General features: G+C 40.5%; 1 protein-coding gene across 5 annotated transcripts in view; it reads right to left on the bottom strand.

The window, feature by feature from the left end:
• Positions 1 to 29: 29 nt before the first annotated feature.
• The window catches only part of PPP2R2A (protein phosphatase 2 regulatory subunit Balpha), a 33,704-nt gene continuing 18,455 nt past the window's right edge, over positions 30 to 15,278 (bottom strand). For 3 of the 5 annotated variants that reach the window (XM_013370819.3, XM_065041049.1, XM_065041050.1), the window contains exons 3-10: positions 8,542 to 8,639; positions 5,391 to 5,556; positions 4,744 to 4,856; positions 4,309 to 4,486; positions 3,307 to 3,471; positions 2,628 to 2,797; positions 1,849 to 1,940; positions 30 to 1,125 (exon numbers count right to left, since the gene is read on the bottom strand). In XM_013370819.3, the coding sequence (XP_013226273.1) occupies positions 846 to 1,125; positions 1,849 to 1,940; positions 2,628 to 2,797; positions 3,307 to 3,471; positions 4,309 to 4,486; positions 4,744 to 4,856; positions 5,391 to 5,556; positions 8,542 to 8,639 (1,262 nt within the window). In that variant the 3' untranslated portion in view covers positions 30 to 845. The remainder of the gene's footprint in view (positions 1,126 to 1,848; positions 1,941 to 2,627; positions 2,798 to 3,306; positions 3,472 to 4,308; positions 4,487 to 4,743; positions 4,857 to 5,390; positions 5,557 to 8,541; positions 8,640 to 15,278) is intronic. The other 2 variants (XM_021280902.2, XM_021280903.2) reach the window with 1 other exon arrangement.

The raw sequence follows: 15,278 nt of genomic DNA, 5'->3' as shown, positions 1-15,278 counted from the left end.
TCATTCCCATGAAAAATAATTAATACTGGTTAAAATCATTACAAAAAACATCATTTTATTTCCATGCATCTAAGGTAAAACACAGAGTATTTGTATAAAGAGGTAGATTAAAAAAAAAAAGAAAACAGATTCTCCATTCTTTGTCACTTTTATTCAGTAGTTTGTTTGTTTTTTTTTCCTTATTTTCTCTTTTTTTTGGTGCCAGACATGGCAAGGAGTGATTACAGTCAACTGTTTATTAAAACATTTGTTGCAACACAGACCCCCTTTACCACTGACCCCAAACGGACCCATTTCATGTGCTTTATTTTGTATTTTCTATACACCACCACCAAGGTGAGGTGGAGGGGGATGAAAGGGAAAGGGGGAGTCCAGGAGGCCAGAAGGAGGAGGAATGCTACAAGCCACAGCAAGAATGAGCTGTATTTAATAAAAAAAAGGGGCCACGAATGATACAGTAATGAGGTTACACAATTAAATCCCATAGCATGATTGAAGGCTTTCCCTGTGTTTGACGTCATCACAATGGAAGGCATAAAAAGTGGAGTAAACCGATGTTGATACAGTCCAATCTAGTCCATTAGGCAAGATGGTGCAAGTAGTCATTTAAATTAAAAAGTGCCCTATCCTCACCTAAATGGCTAGCAGACATGAAGAACGCAGTGACGGATCAACAGAGCTTTCTCCATGTAGCTATAAAAGTGTGTTGTCATATGGCACGTTTTTAAACACTGGAAAGGGGTGCCATAATGGACCTCTCATTCTCTTTCATTTACAGGTACAAATGCTAGATTCAACTATTTCAACTATGGAGGAAGTGGACTCTTCAGTTAGGAATGCCAACCCTAATTCATTTTGTCTTGAAATATATACAAGTTGTTTGTAGTAGCTACAGCGATGATGTTTTCCTTGGGATGCCAGGCTGTGTGTAGAATCTTCTTGTTGAAGTCTAGGCTGTCGACGCTGATTTCATCCTTCTTTCGCTTACCACTCGCGCATACTTTGCGGGGCTTCAAAACCGTACGGGGTTTATTGTTTTCCCGGGATGCCTCTAGGGTGATGTCTCGCTTTGTGTTTCTGTCAAACATTCTGAAGAAGTTGTTGTAAGATCCTGTCATGACAATGCTGCAGAGAGGGGGAAGGAAGAAAAAGAGTTCACCTCTGCTTTTACTAAGCCTGGAGGTCTCAACTAAGACCACACCATATGATAAAAGCAGAAAGCAGGCATCCTGGCCCATAACTTATACAACCTTAAGTGAAACCAAGACATTTTAATGTTTTTTATATATATATATATATATATATCTGTGTGTGTATTTTTAAAAGGTATCTTTTTCCTTAACTGAACCTTTTAAGGTACACACTGTTATCTAAGTACTTCAGTTTGAATGTGCCTTATAGGAGATCCTTACTCTATATCAGCTTTTCACTAAGACAAGTACACTTAAAAGTTTCCCTGGCCTTCATTTGCCTCAAAAAATATTTAAGCAGATAGTAAGTCTAAAAAAAAACCACCCACAACTATGTCTGACAATACTGATAGGGATACAATGAGCTGATGTAGATGTAGCAAATAAACAGTTAATCACAGAAGCACAGTATGTTTGGGATTGGAAGGGACCTCAAAAGATCATCTAGTCCAATCCCCCTGCCGGAGCAGGAACACCCAGATGATGCTACAATATCAAGGGTTAAGAGCTCATATAAGTTGAAGTCTACTGAAGTACTGTAATATTATCCAAGCCAGTCCATGAATAAAACCAGACATATTTGAGGTCATGCTTTACGTTGCCCACTTTAAGAACTTGGAAAGGTCTTAAGTGCATATTGTAGAAGAATTAAACTTGCCTGTCTGATCCGTTCCAACAGCATTCAAATTTGTCAAAAATGCAATCATTCTCATACAGTGAACAAAGTTTACTTCTGAGGTATTCATGCACCTGGAAAAAAACATTCAGATACACTTAATATTAAACTCGCATACCTGTATTCTGCTCGACAAACATTTCAAATGAACTCAAATACCAGCAGGTCACTTGGGGTGGGGTAAGAGACATCTACCAGAGCCTGGCAGTTCTTCAGAATGCTTTCCCTCTCACAGCAGCTGTCATACTCTCACTACCTTTTCAGATACCTGAAAGGATTTATCAGACTTTGCATATGTCTAAAAATCACGCTTTGGTGACTGATCTTCCTCCTAGATATGATGAAGAGGATCCCTTCACAAATTTTCTTATTAAAAAAATCACAGCAATTTTCAGTGCTGGCTAAGAACTTTTTTTCCCCAAAGGAAATGGATTACATTCCATTTTCTCCAGGAAAGAACAGAATATAAAGTCAACTGAAGACTAAGAGAGATGTGCTATCTCACAGCTGACAATTACCTTTCCACATTGCCACTGTGTAAGAGGGAGGCTTTTTCATACCCAAATACGGGTTTGGGTTCTACAATCAGCCTGCAAACAGCAAGATCCTTTAGCAGGTGTGTGGAACCCAAAAATCTCATTGATGCTTTCCCTGGATACAATGATCTATAGACAAAAATTTAACTGCCACATCAAGACTATGATTAAGACTCCACATCCTTCAATGTTTTAATTTCTAGCCCACATATCTTCACCAAATACCTGGTATGTTTCCACAGGTCTATTTTCCATATTTAAATCCCAGATCTTCACTGACAGATAATCTCTAGTCATCATATATCGACCACTATGGCTAAATTTGACATCAGATATGGAAGAGATGATTTCAGAGAAAAATGATCTGTTGCTAGGATCTTCTGGCTCTTCAAACACTGTATAAAAATAAGACAGGCATTTCAAGAAGTAAGTTTGTGTCCTTTCTGATACAGGATACACCCAAATTAGGTTAACATTTTCTCAATAAACTTGCCACATTGGGTACTCTGCTGGCATCATACCACATAACTTTCCACTAGAAAGCCTAATCAGTTGCCATACTCTGAAATATTCCATTTCTGTAGCATGGCAAGGTCAGATTCTAAGTGGACTACTCGCTAATATCTGGAGTCTTCATTCACACAGGCAAGATTTCTAGCATCAAGTACAGACCAAACTAGGATTTGACCTCCTGAAGTCTGCAGAAAGCCATTCCCAGTCCTATAGTCTAGGCAGACGCCCCTGCTTAAGCCGCAAATAGTTTTATTCTCTACTTTAGCAAGATATAAACCTAATTTAAGATTACTTAGGGTTTAGATCTGTTCAATACACTACAGAATCCAATACAAATACACACACACAATATTCAGTGTTCAATACAGACAATGCCCAACTCAGAACTTACATTTTGAATGCCTGTCACAGAGTGCTGATGCTCTCATGTCGCAGAGACGAATCGTTCCTTTACTGCTGCTGTATACAAACGTATTACAGCTGTTTGGGTGGAACTCGGCAGCTGTTATCACCTCTGTGAGCTCTTCCATGTTGGCAGGCTTAATATCTACAATATCTACAGCATTTTGTTAAGAAATTTCCTCCAGTTTTCACACTGTATTTTTCAACTTCACTGCATTCAGCCATGCTTTTTCAGGACTTTGGGACACAGTCACAAACCGGATAAGAGTTACAATCAAGTCCCACAATACTTACAGAAATCAACTGCAACGTTTCTTTCTGTATCAGTTTGAAGTTGATTCTTGTAACAGCAAAAGTCTGCTTAATTTTTAGCTCCACTTCAGCAGTAATTAATTCTATACTACATATATACCACCCAAGCTTTTTCATGCCCAACTTTGTTTTGCTTAAATTCTAATTCGTCTACTGCGTTATAAAGAAGGCATGTGTGATTTCTGCTCAGCATCCTGCCGATTTGTCCACAGATCTCTGCTCCCCGCAACGAACCGAACACATTCCTGTGATCCTACTGCCTGCAACATTTGTAGGTGCACTTGCAAGAGGAGCTGACAGTTAGAATGAGAAAAAGCACAAACATTTTCAAGATAAGGATGGTACTTCTGACCTTACTTCTTACTGCAATTCAAGACAATTTTCACGAGATAGTTTGCTATAATGCTGCTTTCCAGAACTGCTCATCTCATTTGAAACCTTAAGCTTGTTTTTACTCTCCCTAAAGAGTGTGGTTTTCACCACGCAAATGACAACTACTCATACTGCTAAATGCTGAGCTACCTCTCGAGAGCTAAAAGCCTTTACAACTACTAGGGAGAAATAACCGGGATACAGAGAAACATGCTACACAAATTGCTTTTTGCGAAAGGAAATAAAATCCAACATTTTTGTTGTAACCAAACTGTTCCCATAATACAAAACACTGCAAAAAAGATACTAAAACTTCTGTCTGTAATTTCTAGGTGCCACAGGTTAATCCGCAAGTCATCTGCAGATAAGTACGTTTCATAATCGCTATTAATGGAGATGGAATTGATGTGATACGTGTGAGCATTGGCAAATATTCTTCGTGGACTAGCTTCAACCATGAGGTCCATGGGCCTGAATACTGGCACCTGCAAAATATAAAGCAAAAGAAGTTTGAGACAAACATATTAACACTCAATCACAGTCCTTCAATACACCAAGCCCATTAAAACATCTCAAAATCACCTCAGAAGTAACTGAGTCTGCTAAGTGGCATCACAGAAAATGCAAAGTTAATCATCTGATGAGGCAGCTACTGCGCCACAGGCTGATCTGCGTGCAGGATGGGGGGCGGCGAGAGGAGAAACCACTGAAATGTGGCTAATTCAGAGAGGGAACTACTCACCCGTAGTGTTGTAACTGTAGTAGGATCCCTATACCGTCCATCTTCTTCCTTTAAATTATAACCTTCTGGTCTTTTGTCCCTTTCACTGATTTTCCATAACTTTATTGTTTTATCTGTAAATAAAACAGCCAGAGTTTAAAATCCAAGCTGTAGCAACAATACTAGTTTTCACAGTTGATGCGCTTCACCACGAAGCCTTCGAACAAGACAAGACACCTACATGTATCAAAAAAGACAAAAAAAACTGCTTGGCTAAAATAAGGTGAGATAAAAAGCATTTAAAAGACCTCCTCCACAGTTTCTTTTTATAAAAGTTATATAGCAAGTTTGTTAGAATCAGGATCATTATGAATGACTAATATAAGCTCTCACAGTTATACACATAGGAAGGTAATGAATGACAGCTTAGCTGTGCTATAAAGCAACTACATAAAAAATGACTAATATACCACCCCACACTGTGGGACTTCTCTATCCAGGTAAGAATGAACAGCAGGAGAGTTGAGCAACATAACTCTCATGTAGCCGCATCCCTAGGTAGGTGCATTTAAAACCAACTTGCTTCCAGCCTTTTGCAAGTGGCGAGGATTAGACAAAATCCTAATTTATGTCTTGTTACATAGGTCAGCTATTAAGTCGGAACTTACCATTTGTAGACAATAAAAACTGAGCAGCATTTTTCTGGGGTAACCACCTAATTTTGTTGATCTTCTCTTCAATTTCTAAACTTTTCAAGTAGTCGAACTCTGGTTCATGGCTTTGAAAGGTACTGTAAACATTGTATTCTCCTCTACTGTGAGACTGGGTTTTGTTCTAAAAAGAGAAATAAATGATCAAGATATGTATGCAATGTACAGAATGCTTTTCAAGGCTGCAGGCAGAAGCCAAAACTATACATTTATGCAGCAAGATATACAGATGGAATGCTAATGAGCATAAGAATAGGTTATCGTTGCCCAGGCCAGATTTGCTCACGAGTACCCTTTGGTGTACAACTTGCCTTATTAAAATAAGCCTGTGGAATAGACAAAATGAGGATCATCCCTTTTACAAGAGCTTGATTACAGTTTCTGGCTAATAAAGCATCAGAGAAGAGACAGTTATCGCAGCAGCTTCTGATCACTAACGTCTCCAGAAACTCCCCTCAGCTGTGTCATTAATATCTTCAGCAAGTTCTCATATTAATTCTGAGCAGCTGAACTTAAAAACTAACATTTTGCCTAAATATTCTAGGCATGGTAAGTTAAAAAAAAAAAAACACACACCACACCCACACAACTCAAAAATATTCATCATTGTCTCATCTTTAATTTTTCCACCTTTTTTGGGTTTTTTTTTAAGGAGAATATTCCCCTACACAGCCACACATATGGCAAATCTACTCTGTGGGTAAGTTTGGCGTGCTGGGCATAAGATGGGAATCCCACATATGACCTTTAAATTTACACAAGCAGCTCCACTATTCTGGTTTATAATCTCCTCATTCCCTGAGAGCTTCTAAACTGCTTAAGAAGCTTTTGCTTCCTCATTCTGGAGAGGATGGCGCAAAAAAGCTTAACGTCTCTTCTGAACACATCTTGGACATTAAGTCACACCTGCAGTTAAGCTTGTTCAGGGCAGAACTGTTTGGAAAACTCAAAAACCTCCAAACTTGCACGATTCCTCTTTCTAAAAGCTCCTTTTAGGCAGGGGCTTCAAAGCACTAACATTGCACTGTGTGGACTGAACATTACGTTTCCTCCAATGAGTAAGGTGGCAGAAAACTGAAACCATTTCTGAAATAGTGCTCACTAGGTGTAATTCAAGCTCAATTTTGTGATATATTCCTGTTCCACCCATTTCAAGAGGTTGCACCATCAGATGCCTTTCCTGTGATATGTTCTTGACTGGGGGCACTGCTCCTTCCTTCTCCTGTCTCATGGCCATCCCTTAATATTATCACTAAAATACACTTCTTGATATGATCCCTGCTAGACCACATTTCTCACATTCCTTGCACCATTGTATCTTGCTGGCAGAAATTCTCACATTTTACAATAAGCTGAGGGGCGGGGGGGAAGTGGACAAAATGCTTAGAAATAAAATTTGGCTCTGGAATGTTGTACCACACCTATCACTTATATCGGCTTTCCCATCCTCGAGAACGGAAGGAACTTTGTTCTCATTTTCAGTTAGACCTAACAAGTTGGGCAGTTTAAGTAAATCTATTGTGCTTTAGGAAACGCTGGTCATGATTCAGGGAACTTTCCTTCAATTCCTTAATGACTGAGCCTTAAAAATACTTCTTGTGTATTCTAGTTAAACTCTACAGGACTGGAGTAACATATACAACCAATAGTATATGAAATCCATCCTTGGAATAAAAGCAACGTTTAAAACAGACCATCTCATGGTACCCAAGGTGGGGGGATCAAAACAAAAGGTGTTGGCCCCAGTGCTTTATGTTAAATTCCAATTTAGGTAATTACAGGCTGCCTACGCAAATTCCTCCTTGGGTTTCAATGAGATACAGCGTTCATTTCCTGCCCGATCCTTACGCAATGTCACTCACTCCACATTGCGGAAGGGCTGCCACATTCCAACCCAGAGGCGGCAGCATTTTGGCAGTGGGTAAAGTTACACAAGCTTGTAGAACCCTATACAGGGCACTTGTGTTTCAGTGGTTTTCCTCCTATATGAACAGGGTCTGTACAGCACCCTGGAATACAGTGTGATAGAAGGTGGTACTTAAATCCAGCCAAAATATTTTAAAAAATTGTCTTTTAGATGTTCTTGCATATAAAACTTGGTCTAGACAGTAGTGCCTATGGTGTAACTAACTACTAATGCGTTAGGGAACCCAGACTGTCATTCATTCCCTAAACACCAAGGAGTGAAATCATGCCAAAACCAATTCTGTGCAACTTAATCTGATAATCCAGGTTGTTCTTACTATACCCAGATTCACAGATCGTAAGGATATGAGTCATGGGTTACGCATCAAAAACAAAAGTAGTCATTAAAGACAACTCGGTTGAAAAAGGCAATTAGCTAGTTAAGCTTTAAGCTCCATTAAAGGATGCAGCTAAAACTCTGAGTGCAGGGCACCCCAGGAGTTAGTGCATGAAACTACAGGCCAGGGGAGAGCTGAGGCACCGAGAACCCCCCAGCAGGTGGCACCAACTGACCACAGGGATCTACTCATAACCAGATGTTAGCACTGAAATGGAACAAAACACTAAGGGAACAAGTAACAACATGGATTTTCTTGGCAGAGCAATGACAGAACTGCCTTTTTACCCTCACCATGACAAAGTCTAACTATGGCCTTGGTTAAAAATCAAGCACTCCACATCAGCTTGCCCACCTTTCATGTGAGGGCAGAGGCCCCTTCAGAGCATTACAAGATTGGTCTGTAAAATTCTGCAACAACCAAAAGAACAAAAATAAAACTAAAAGATATCTTTGCTACTATGGTTCTATTTTACCTGATTGATATCAGAATGGAAAAGGACATCTTAGGTCACAATTACATGCTCACTTAAGGGAAACTTTTATTTCCCCAACTACAGTGAAATTTGAAATCATAATCACAGCCAAGTATAATCACTGTAAAACAACCAACTTCAGCCTCCTCAAGGTCCTTGTGTCCTACCTCCCCTTTCTGTTTCCACTTTACACACAATTTAGACCACAGCTAAAGACTGTTTAAATATTAGTTCCTTTTTAACAGTGTCCAAATTCTCAATAATTATATCACTCTTGAATTTCATTAATCACTTATTACACAGGCATGCAATTTAAGCAGTTGGCACTCACCTCCTGCTCCTGTTGAAAGATGACAACTCTACCTCCTTTGTCTCCTGTTGCTAACAACTCTCCAGAATGGTTAAATTCTACTGTAGAAATTATATCCGCTGCATGGGAACAAAAATAAACCCCACAAGTTACTAATTCTGCTAAATATTAAGTGGCCAAGAAATCTATTACAAGTAAAAAGAAAATGCGTACTTCAATTCAGTCTAAGTACACTTATAAAATACAAGTAGGGATGTCTTCAAAAATATGCAAATCATTTTTTAAAGATGTACATTTGAAAACCAGTAACTAGTTCACTGTGCCAGAGTTATGTGCATCTGAACCAGGGCAACAAAGATGCTGAAGGGAGTGGAGCATCTCCCGGGTGAGGAAAGGCTGAGGGAGCTGGGGCTCTGGAGCTGGACAAGAGGAGACTGAGGGGGGACTCATTCATGTTTCCAGATATCTAAAGGGGGAGTGTCAGGAGGATGGAGCCAGGCTCTTCTCGGTGACAACCAGTGATAGGACAAGGGGTAATGGGTTCAAACTGGAACACAGGAGGTTCCACTTAAATTTGAGAAGAAGCTTCTTCCTGGTGAGGGTGGCAGAGCCTGGCCCAGGCTGCCCAGGGGGTTGTGGAGTCTCCTTCTGTGCAGACATTCCAACCCGCCTGGACACCTTCCTGTGTAACCTCATCTGGGTGTTCCTGCTCCATGGGGGGATTGCACTGGATGAGCTTGCCAGGGCCCTTCAACCCCTGACATTCTGTGTGAAACCATACTTGGGCAGACATGCTCAGACATCAGTGTCTACGGATGGAGAAGAAAAACAGCTACAGAAAATTAGGAAATAAATTCAAGAGACCATATCTAAAAAACTTCAGTATCTCTTCTGGATGAGGATGGTTTACATTACCACACGTATTTTTAAATGGAGTGCTAAAATTAAATTGTGGATATACAGTGACAAAAGAAGTCACGCCTAGTATCAAACAGATCTGTTTATACAGCAAAAGGAAAAAGGATAAATTACCATGTAAGCTCAAGCACAACAATTCACATTTTCAAACGCACACATGTCCCTCATACTATCAAACAGTAGAATCGGAAGCCAAACACCACTTTGAACACCAACTTCAAATTGCAAAACAACTACACAAATCTAATTTTCTGCAGAGAAAGTACCTCAGTTTTTTACATATGCAAGTCACCTTCATGTCAGTCTAATATAGATAAACAACATCTCCATATTTTCTATTACATGGTGTCTTCATTCTCTGTTTTAGAGTTAAATATTGGGTACCTGCTCTACAGACTGAAAGCTACTGCTAAACAAAAGCTCCCCAGTCTGAGTTTAGACACTACTGTACACGTATCACAGAAGCGATCTTATCCTGGACAGCTACAGGGTTATTTCATTTTGAACAAGTAAAACATGCAGGATTTTCTTATTCATTTTAATGCCAAAATACAACTTGCATCATTCTCGGTTTGTCCCGAACACCCGGGCGGTGGCCTCCGAGGACGCGAGCAAGCTGTTCTTTAATAACTGCATCACCCAGCAGCCACGAGCAGGCAGCAAATCTGTCTGCAACCAGCACGATGCAACCACAGCCCAGCCGAGCAGGCCCTGCAAACCCCTCACCCAGCCGCCAAAGATGCAGAGTCAGGGGTACCTGCAGCTCGGCTGTGTTTTCTACACAGCCAGCACAAACTGCCCTGGGACAAAGGATAAACACAGGATTATCCCGTCTCCACCGGCCTCCCGTGCCGTGATTATCTGGCACCGCTGACACGCAAACAGACTGAAATGTCTCAAGAACACTCTGTTAAGGACATAAAGATGACGTAAGGGTGTATGTGATAAACCAGGATCCAGATCACACACAGAAAAACCTTGATTTGAGTACACATATTTTTCTCCCTGGAATGCAAGTTACTTCAGCTATTAATTTAATCTTGTTCCCCAACATGAGTGATTTATCTCGCATCTGTAAGACTTAATACTGCACATCATTCTGATGTAGATACAGCATTCAATATGTGCCTTTCAGAAGTGAGCAGGGCACAAAGGTAACATACAATTAATCAACTCAAGTATACAGAAAAAGCGAAGGGCAAACCAAGCTGACTATTCCATACAATGCAAACCACATTTTTCTAATATTCTGATAAGACCTTACGGAAGTTATCAATTAATTGAAGAAAAACATGGTCACTCACCTCTCAATAGTGAGCAGTATACAGAATAATTACTATTTTGTACACTACTGAGAGCTTTAATACTGCAAGCTATGCTAGTCTTAAAACAGAGGAGACAATACAGCAAGTTATCAGCAGATCTCAATGTGTACACATAGGTGGAAGGAGAACAGCAAAGAAAGTTGCCTTAAAAATATCTTATCTATCCATCTAAGAATAGATAGAGAAGTTCATCATAATACTTATTGGTGACAGTCACTGAAAAGTTTTACAAGGTCACAAGCCTTAGGTTTGAAGACTTATTACTGTAACAGGCAGCAACAACAGTGAGAAAAGCCTAAAATTAAGGGATAAAACCTCCATTTTCTTGGGTCTGCTGATGTAATATATATGATATTTAATAATTACCCAAGTCTCACATGTAGCAGAAAGCTAACCACTTTTCTATAACCACTCTAGACATTCTCACTGTTTGCATTCATTTTAACTTGCAAGATCATCCCAGCCTGACAGTGATGTCCAAACTGGTCCAGGTCCTGCTTTGTCTCTGGGTTCAACTGTGTGAACGGAATTCCAGGACTAAGACCCCCTCACCTCCAAAAGCCCAGCTCAGCCAGCAGTACCAGGGTCCTCAGAACTCTCCAGCGCCTGATCAACACTAAGCAGACGAGCTTTTCAAGTACTCAGATCAATTTTAAATTAGAAACAAAATGCATTCCTTAGCAGCAATCCCAACAGAAAAATCACTAATCTTTAAACTAATAATTCTATAGAATACAATGTGCCTTCTACACTGTGATCTTGGACTGTTCCCTTTCCAAGGACAAAACAAACGTGCTGAAGAAGTCAGCAGAAAAAAATATTTCTGCTTAAACAGTCCCAAACCAGGGCCAAGATGCACATTTTATATAAAAATCCGTACTGGAAAGCAAAGCATCCAATCATACACATTAAATCAAATAACTCACCGTTAAGAATATCGTATTCCCATACCTTGGTCAAAGAAAGAGACCGACATCAAGGCACTGGTGTTGAACTGGGCGGATTTAATAGTGTTTGAGAACTGACAGGGGAAGCATTTCATCTTCCGCAGTGCACTGATTCGCTTGTGTATTTTCATCTATATTAACACCCTCGTTGCCAAAAAAAAATAAAAATAAAATAAAACCCAATCTTATCCTTTTCAAATGGTAACTCTAATTCCCATGATAGTTACGTGTAGGGTTATTTTAGTCCTTCAGCACCGCAGCGGGCAAAAGAGCATCTACAGAACGCGCTGCCTTCTCTGTGCCTCCTCCCTTCTGTGCGTGCGGTTCTGGCTCCAGTCTCTAGGTGGGAGCCTTGCAAGCACCGAGAGCTGCTCTGAGCGCTGCTCTGAGCGCCCAGGAGCTGGGAAATGATCCTTCTATTCGCAGAGAGCACCAGGGAGCGATGGCTGAGGGACAAGGGGATGCACAGCGCTCTGTGTCACCAACACCGCGGCTTTTCGGAATATGATGCATTCTGTTGGTTACTGCTGAGCTCATTTCAATGCTTCCTCTTCAAATGCCAGTATCAGAGAGAAATAGCCACCAAAAGCTTATCTGCTGACCATACCCCTTCACAGGAAGCAGTCAAACAGCGTTATCTGTTCCAGACTTCCACAAAGTTCCCCACGCCCTGGAGATCACATTTCTCTCTCTGCTTCCCCAGGCACCTTGAGACATCTTGGCCACCAAGATGCAGAGTGACGCTTCAAGTGCTGAGATTTTAAAATACTGCAGGGCAACATCAAACACATCATTCCGACAACAGCAAAAAACAGGACAGAAACAGGTATCTCCGCTCCTGTAGCATATCTGCAGTACCTGTACTAAGTTCTCCTCTTGGGACAGACGGCTCAGGGGTCACTATAGTGTTTAAATAGAAGTATTTCTTTGTACAGATGGATACAGTGGTCCTTGAGTGCCATTTAAATATCCCTTCATAGACACCGCCAACATTGTAGAAACACCATAAAGACTATTAAATACTCCCAAAGAACAGAAGTACTTTGCTTGAAGTTCTGTGTTCACAGTTCACCATGCCAGAGGGAGACACCAGAAGCTCCCAAGCAATTCTTAACCAGTGGCAGACACACACTTGTGCAGAATAATCATCTCCCAAGACATCAGCCACCCAACATAAACCCAACTTATCTTGAGCTCGGAAACAAGTCACAACTTCATAGTTTTTTCACCAGTATTTATTACACCAACTTTTGCTATTGGGAGTAATTCCCTGTCGTGTCAGGCCGGATTCAAATGGTTTACAAAACAGAGGAAACACTGAGGCTCTGGGCCAGTGCACTTAGGAAAGGTGAGGTCAAAACAGGCACATCACACTGGTCAAAGCCAGATCAATAAAGGCACTGACACAGCTCAAATGCTTTTTCCCTCTTTAAGGAAAGCAATGTTTAAAATATTAGAGAAGGGGTTGTGCTGAAGTTTTACCACTCTCTACAAGTCTATGGAATAAGTGAATAAAATAGCTTTATCAATCCAAACAAGAAAAACAACGCTGTAATCCAATGTCTCAGTTCCAGAAGGCCCATTGTGAACCCTGCAAGGCAATTCTGTAACATATTTGCTTCCAATAAGAGAATAAAAGGTGTTTTATTAGCAGAAGAGGCTATCTATTTTAATATACCATGAACTTTATATAAACTCTGCTTATAAAACATGCTTGGTAGGCAAAACATGTCACCTACTCCACAGCAGCAAGTCAATCAGGGCAGTGAACAAAGAGTGTCTTTATTTCACCAGACCTAAAATGTTCCTGTGCGAGTTTTTGGAATCGGGTTGATCTGCTGCCTAAGCAGAGAGAGCAAGTAAATCAGTCTGTTTACACAAGTGGAGCAATCTCCTGATGTTTTCAAGGGCTGAACAAAGAATTGTAGTATTTAGAAAGAATTTTGGTACTTCTTCATTGTTTATATACTTTCCCAGTGGCTCAAATGACCATTTCTGGAATTTTCCAAGAGAGCAACTTGGACAAATCTCATCTGTAATGGAGAGCAGGTTACTTGTAGGCTGGTAATTCTGTCCTAAGGAGTAAAAAGGCAATTTATTGACCAAATTGGAGCCCACTTCCTCAGTTTGCCAGCCTTAGGTAAAGAAGAAGCTGTTTTGATCAAACTAAACATCAACTGATCATTCCAAGGACACCTCAAACCATCTGGAACAGGAAACATCAAGAAACCAACTCCTAGTTTATTACTAAAATCAAAAGCAGCAGCAAAGGAATAAACAAACATAATTAGGCATAAAGACCATGAAATATTTGAATTGAACACAATTACTGAGCATACCTGACCCATTCTTGCTAGATTATCTCTAAAGATCAAGTCAGCATGCCCAAAACTGATCAAGAGTGTCTGTCCAGGACAACTTGCAGACCTTAAGTGTCTGGATATAATTTGTGAATTGCTTGGTCCTTTCTAACCCAGGGCTGAAGCAAACCCTTCCTGCTTCAGATTACTAAACAGATGCAACTTCCAAAAACTCAAGCTCGAGTCACAGCTGCTGATGGAAAACTGTGACTTTTTATTGGACTGAGTCATCCCATCATCAACCCATTGTTGGCATGATCTTGATTTACCACACTTAGAGTCCTAATATATGAAGTCTCGGAAGCCAGATAGTAAAGTGTTAACAGTAAAGTGTAAAGGCTGTTTAAATCAGATTAAGAAGTGACTCTACATGTGTGTTCGCAGAGTGTCCAACACAGGATTCCACAACTGCACGCCCAGGGAAAGAACAAGGGAGCAAAATGGTAAGCGCTATTTAGTACTGATGGTATAAAACACCCTCTGCATTCCAGCCTCATCCCTAATTCATGTGTGTAGAGGGGGAAGGGAACACAAGGATTCTATGCTTTAAAGTTACCATGACCCATTTTACTATTGACTTCATTTCCCTTTTCTTCATTCACTTTCAAGAGCGACTCTCTGCATTCATCCCGGCTCTCAGAAGTGACCAGGCAACAAAGCCAAAGGCAGCTGGGCTGAGGCATTCCTACTGTTCAAGTGACTTCAAGGGGCATTCCAGAACTCATTTCAATAGATTTGGGAGATGGCATCCAAAATATATTAATTCCTCAGAAATACAGGGACAGGATTAGACACATGCAACACAGAGGTGAAAAAAAGGGGTTATGCTCATGGCAAAAATTCTCACTACACACTACAGTGTTCTCCAGCATTCACATTCATTCCGAGTGCTCCATGCCCTGTGATGCTGAAAATAAAAAACATGCTGTCATTGTGAACTCGGCATTTTCTCCACTGATTTTGGAAGCGTTTTAGTTCTGTTTGTGAAGATGTATTGAAGTGTTGAGCCTCTCCACTCCTATTTATATGTGTGTGTGTGTAACATACACACAAACCCAGCCTGCAAATAGTGAATACATGTAGTACTTCTCATCTGAAGTCCACTGCATAAACTACTCACCCTAAGCAAAACAGCCAATGTTAGACGTCTTGGCAAGCAGTCCTAAAACTCCAGACTTTCCCTCTGTTTCTTGGACTTGGCTGTACTC

This window comes from Columba livia, chromosome 25 (genome assembly GCF_036013475.1).
Source record: "Columba livia isolate bColLiv1 breed racing homer chromosome 25, bColLiv1.pat.W.v2, whole genome shotgun sequence".
Lineage (NCBI taxonomy): Eukaryota > Metazoa > Chordata > Aves > Columbiformes > Columbidae > Columba > Columba livia.
This window is presented reverse-complemented; position numbering and strand designations above follow the sequence as displayed.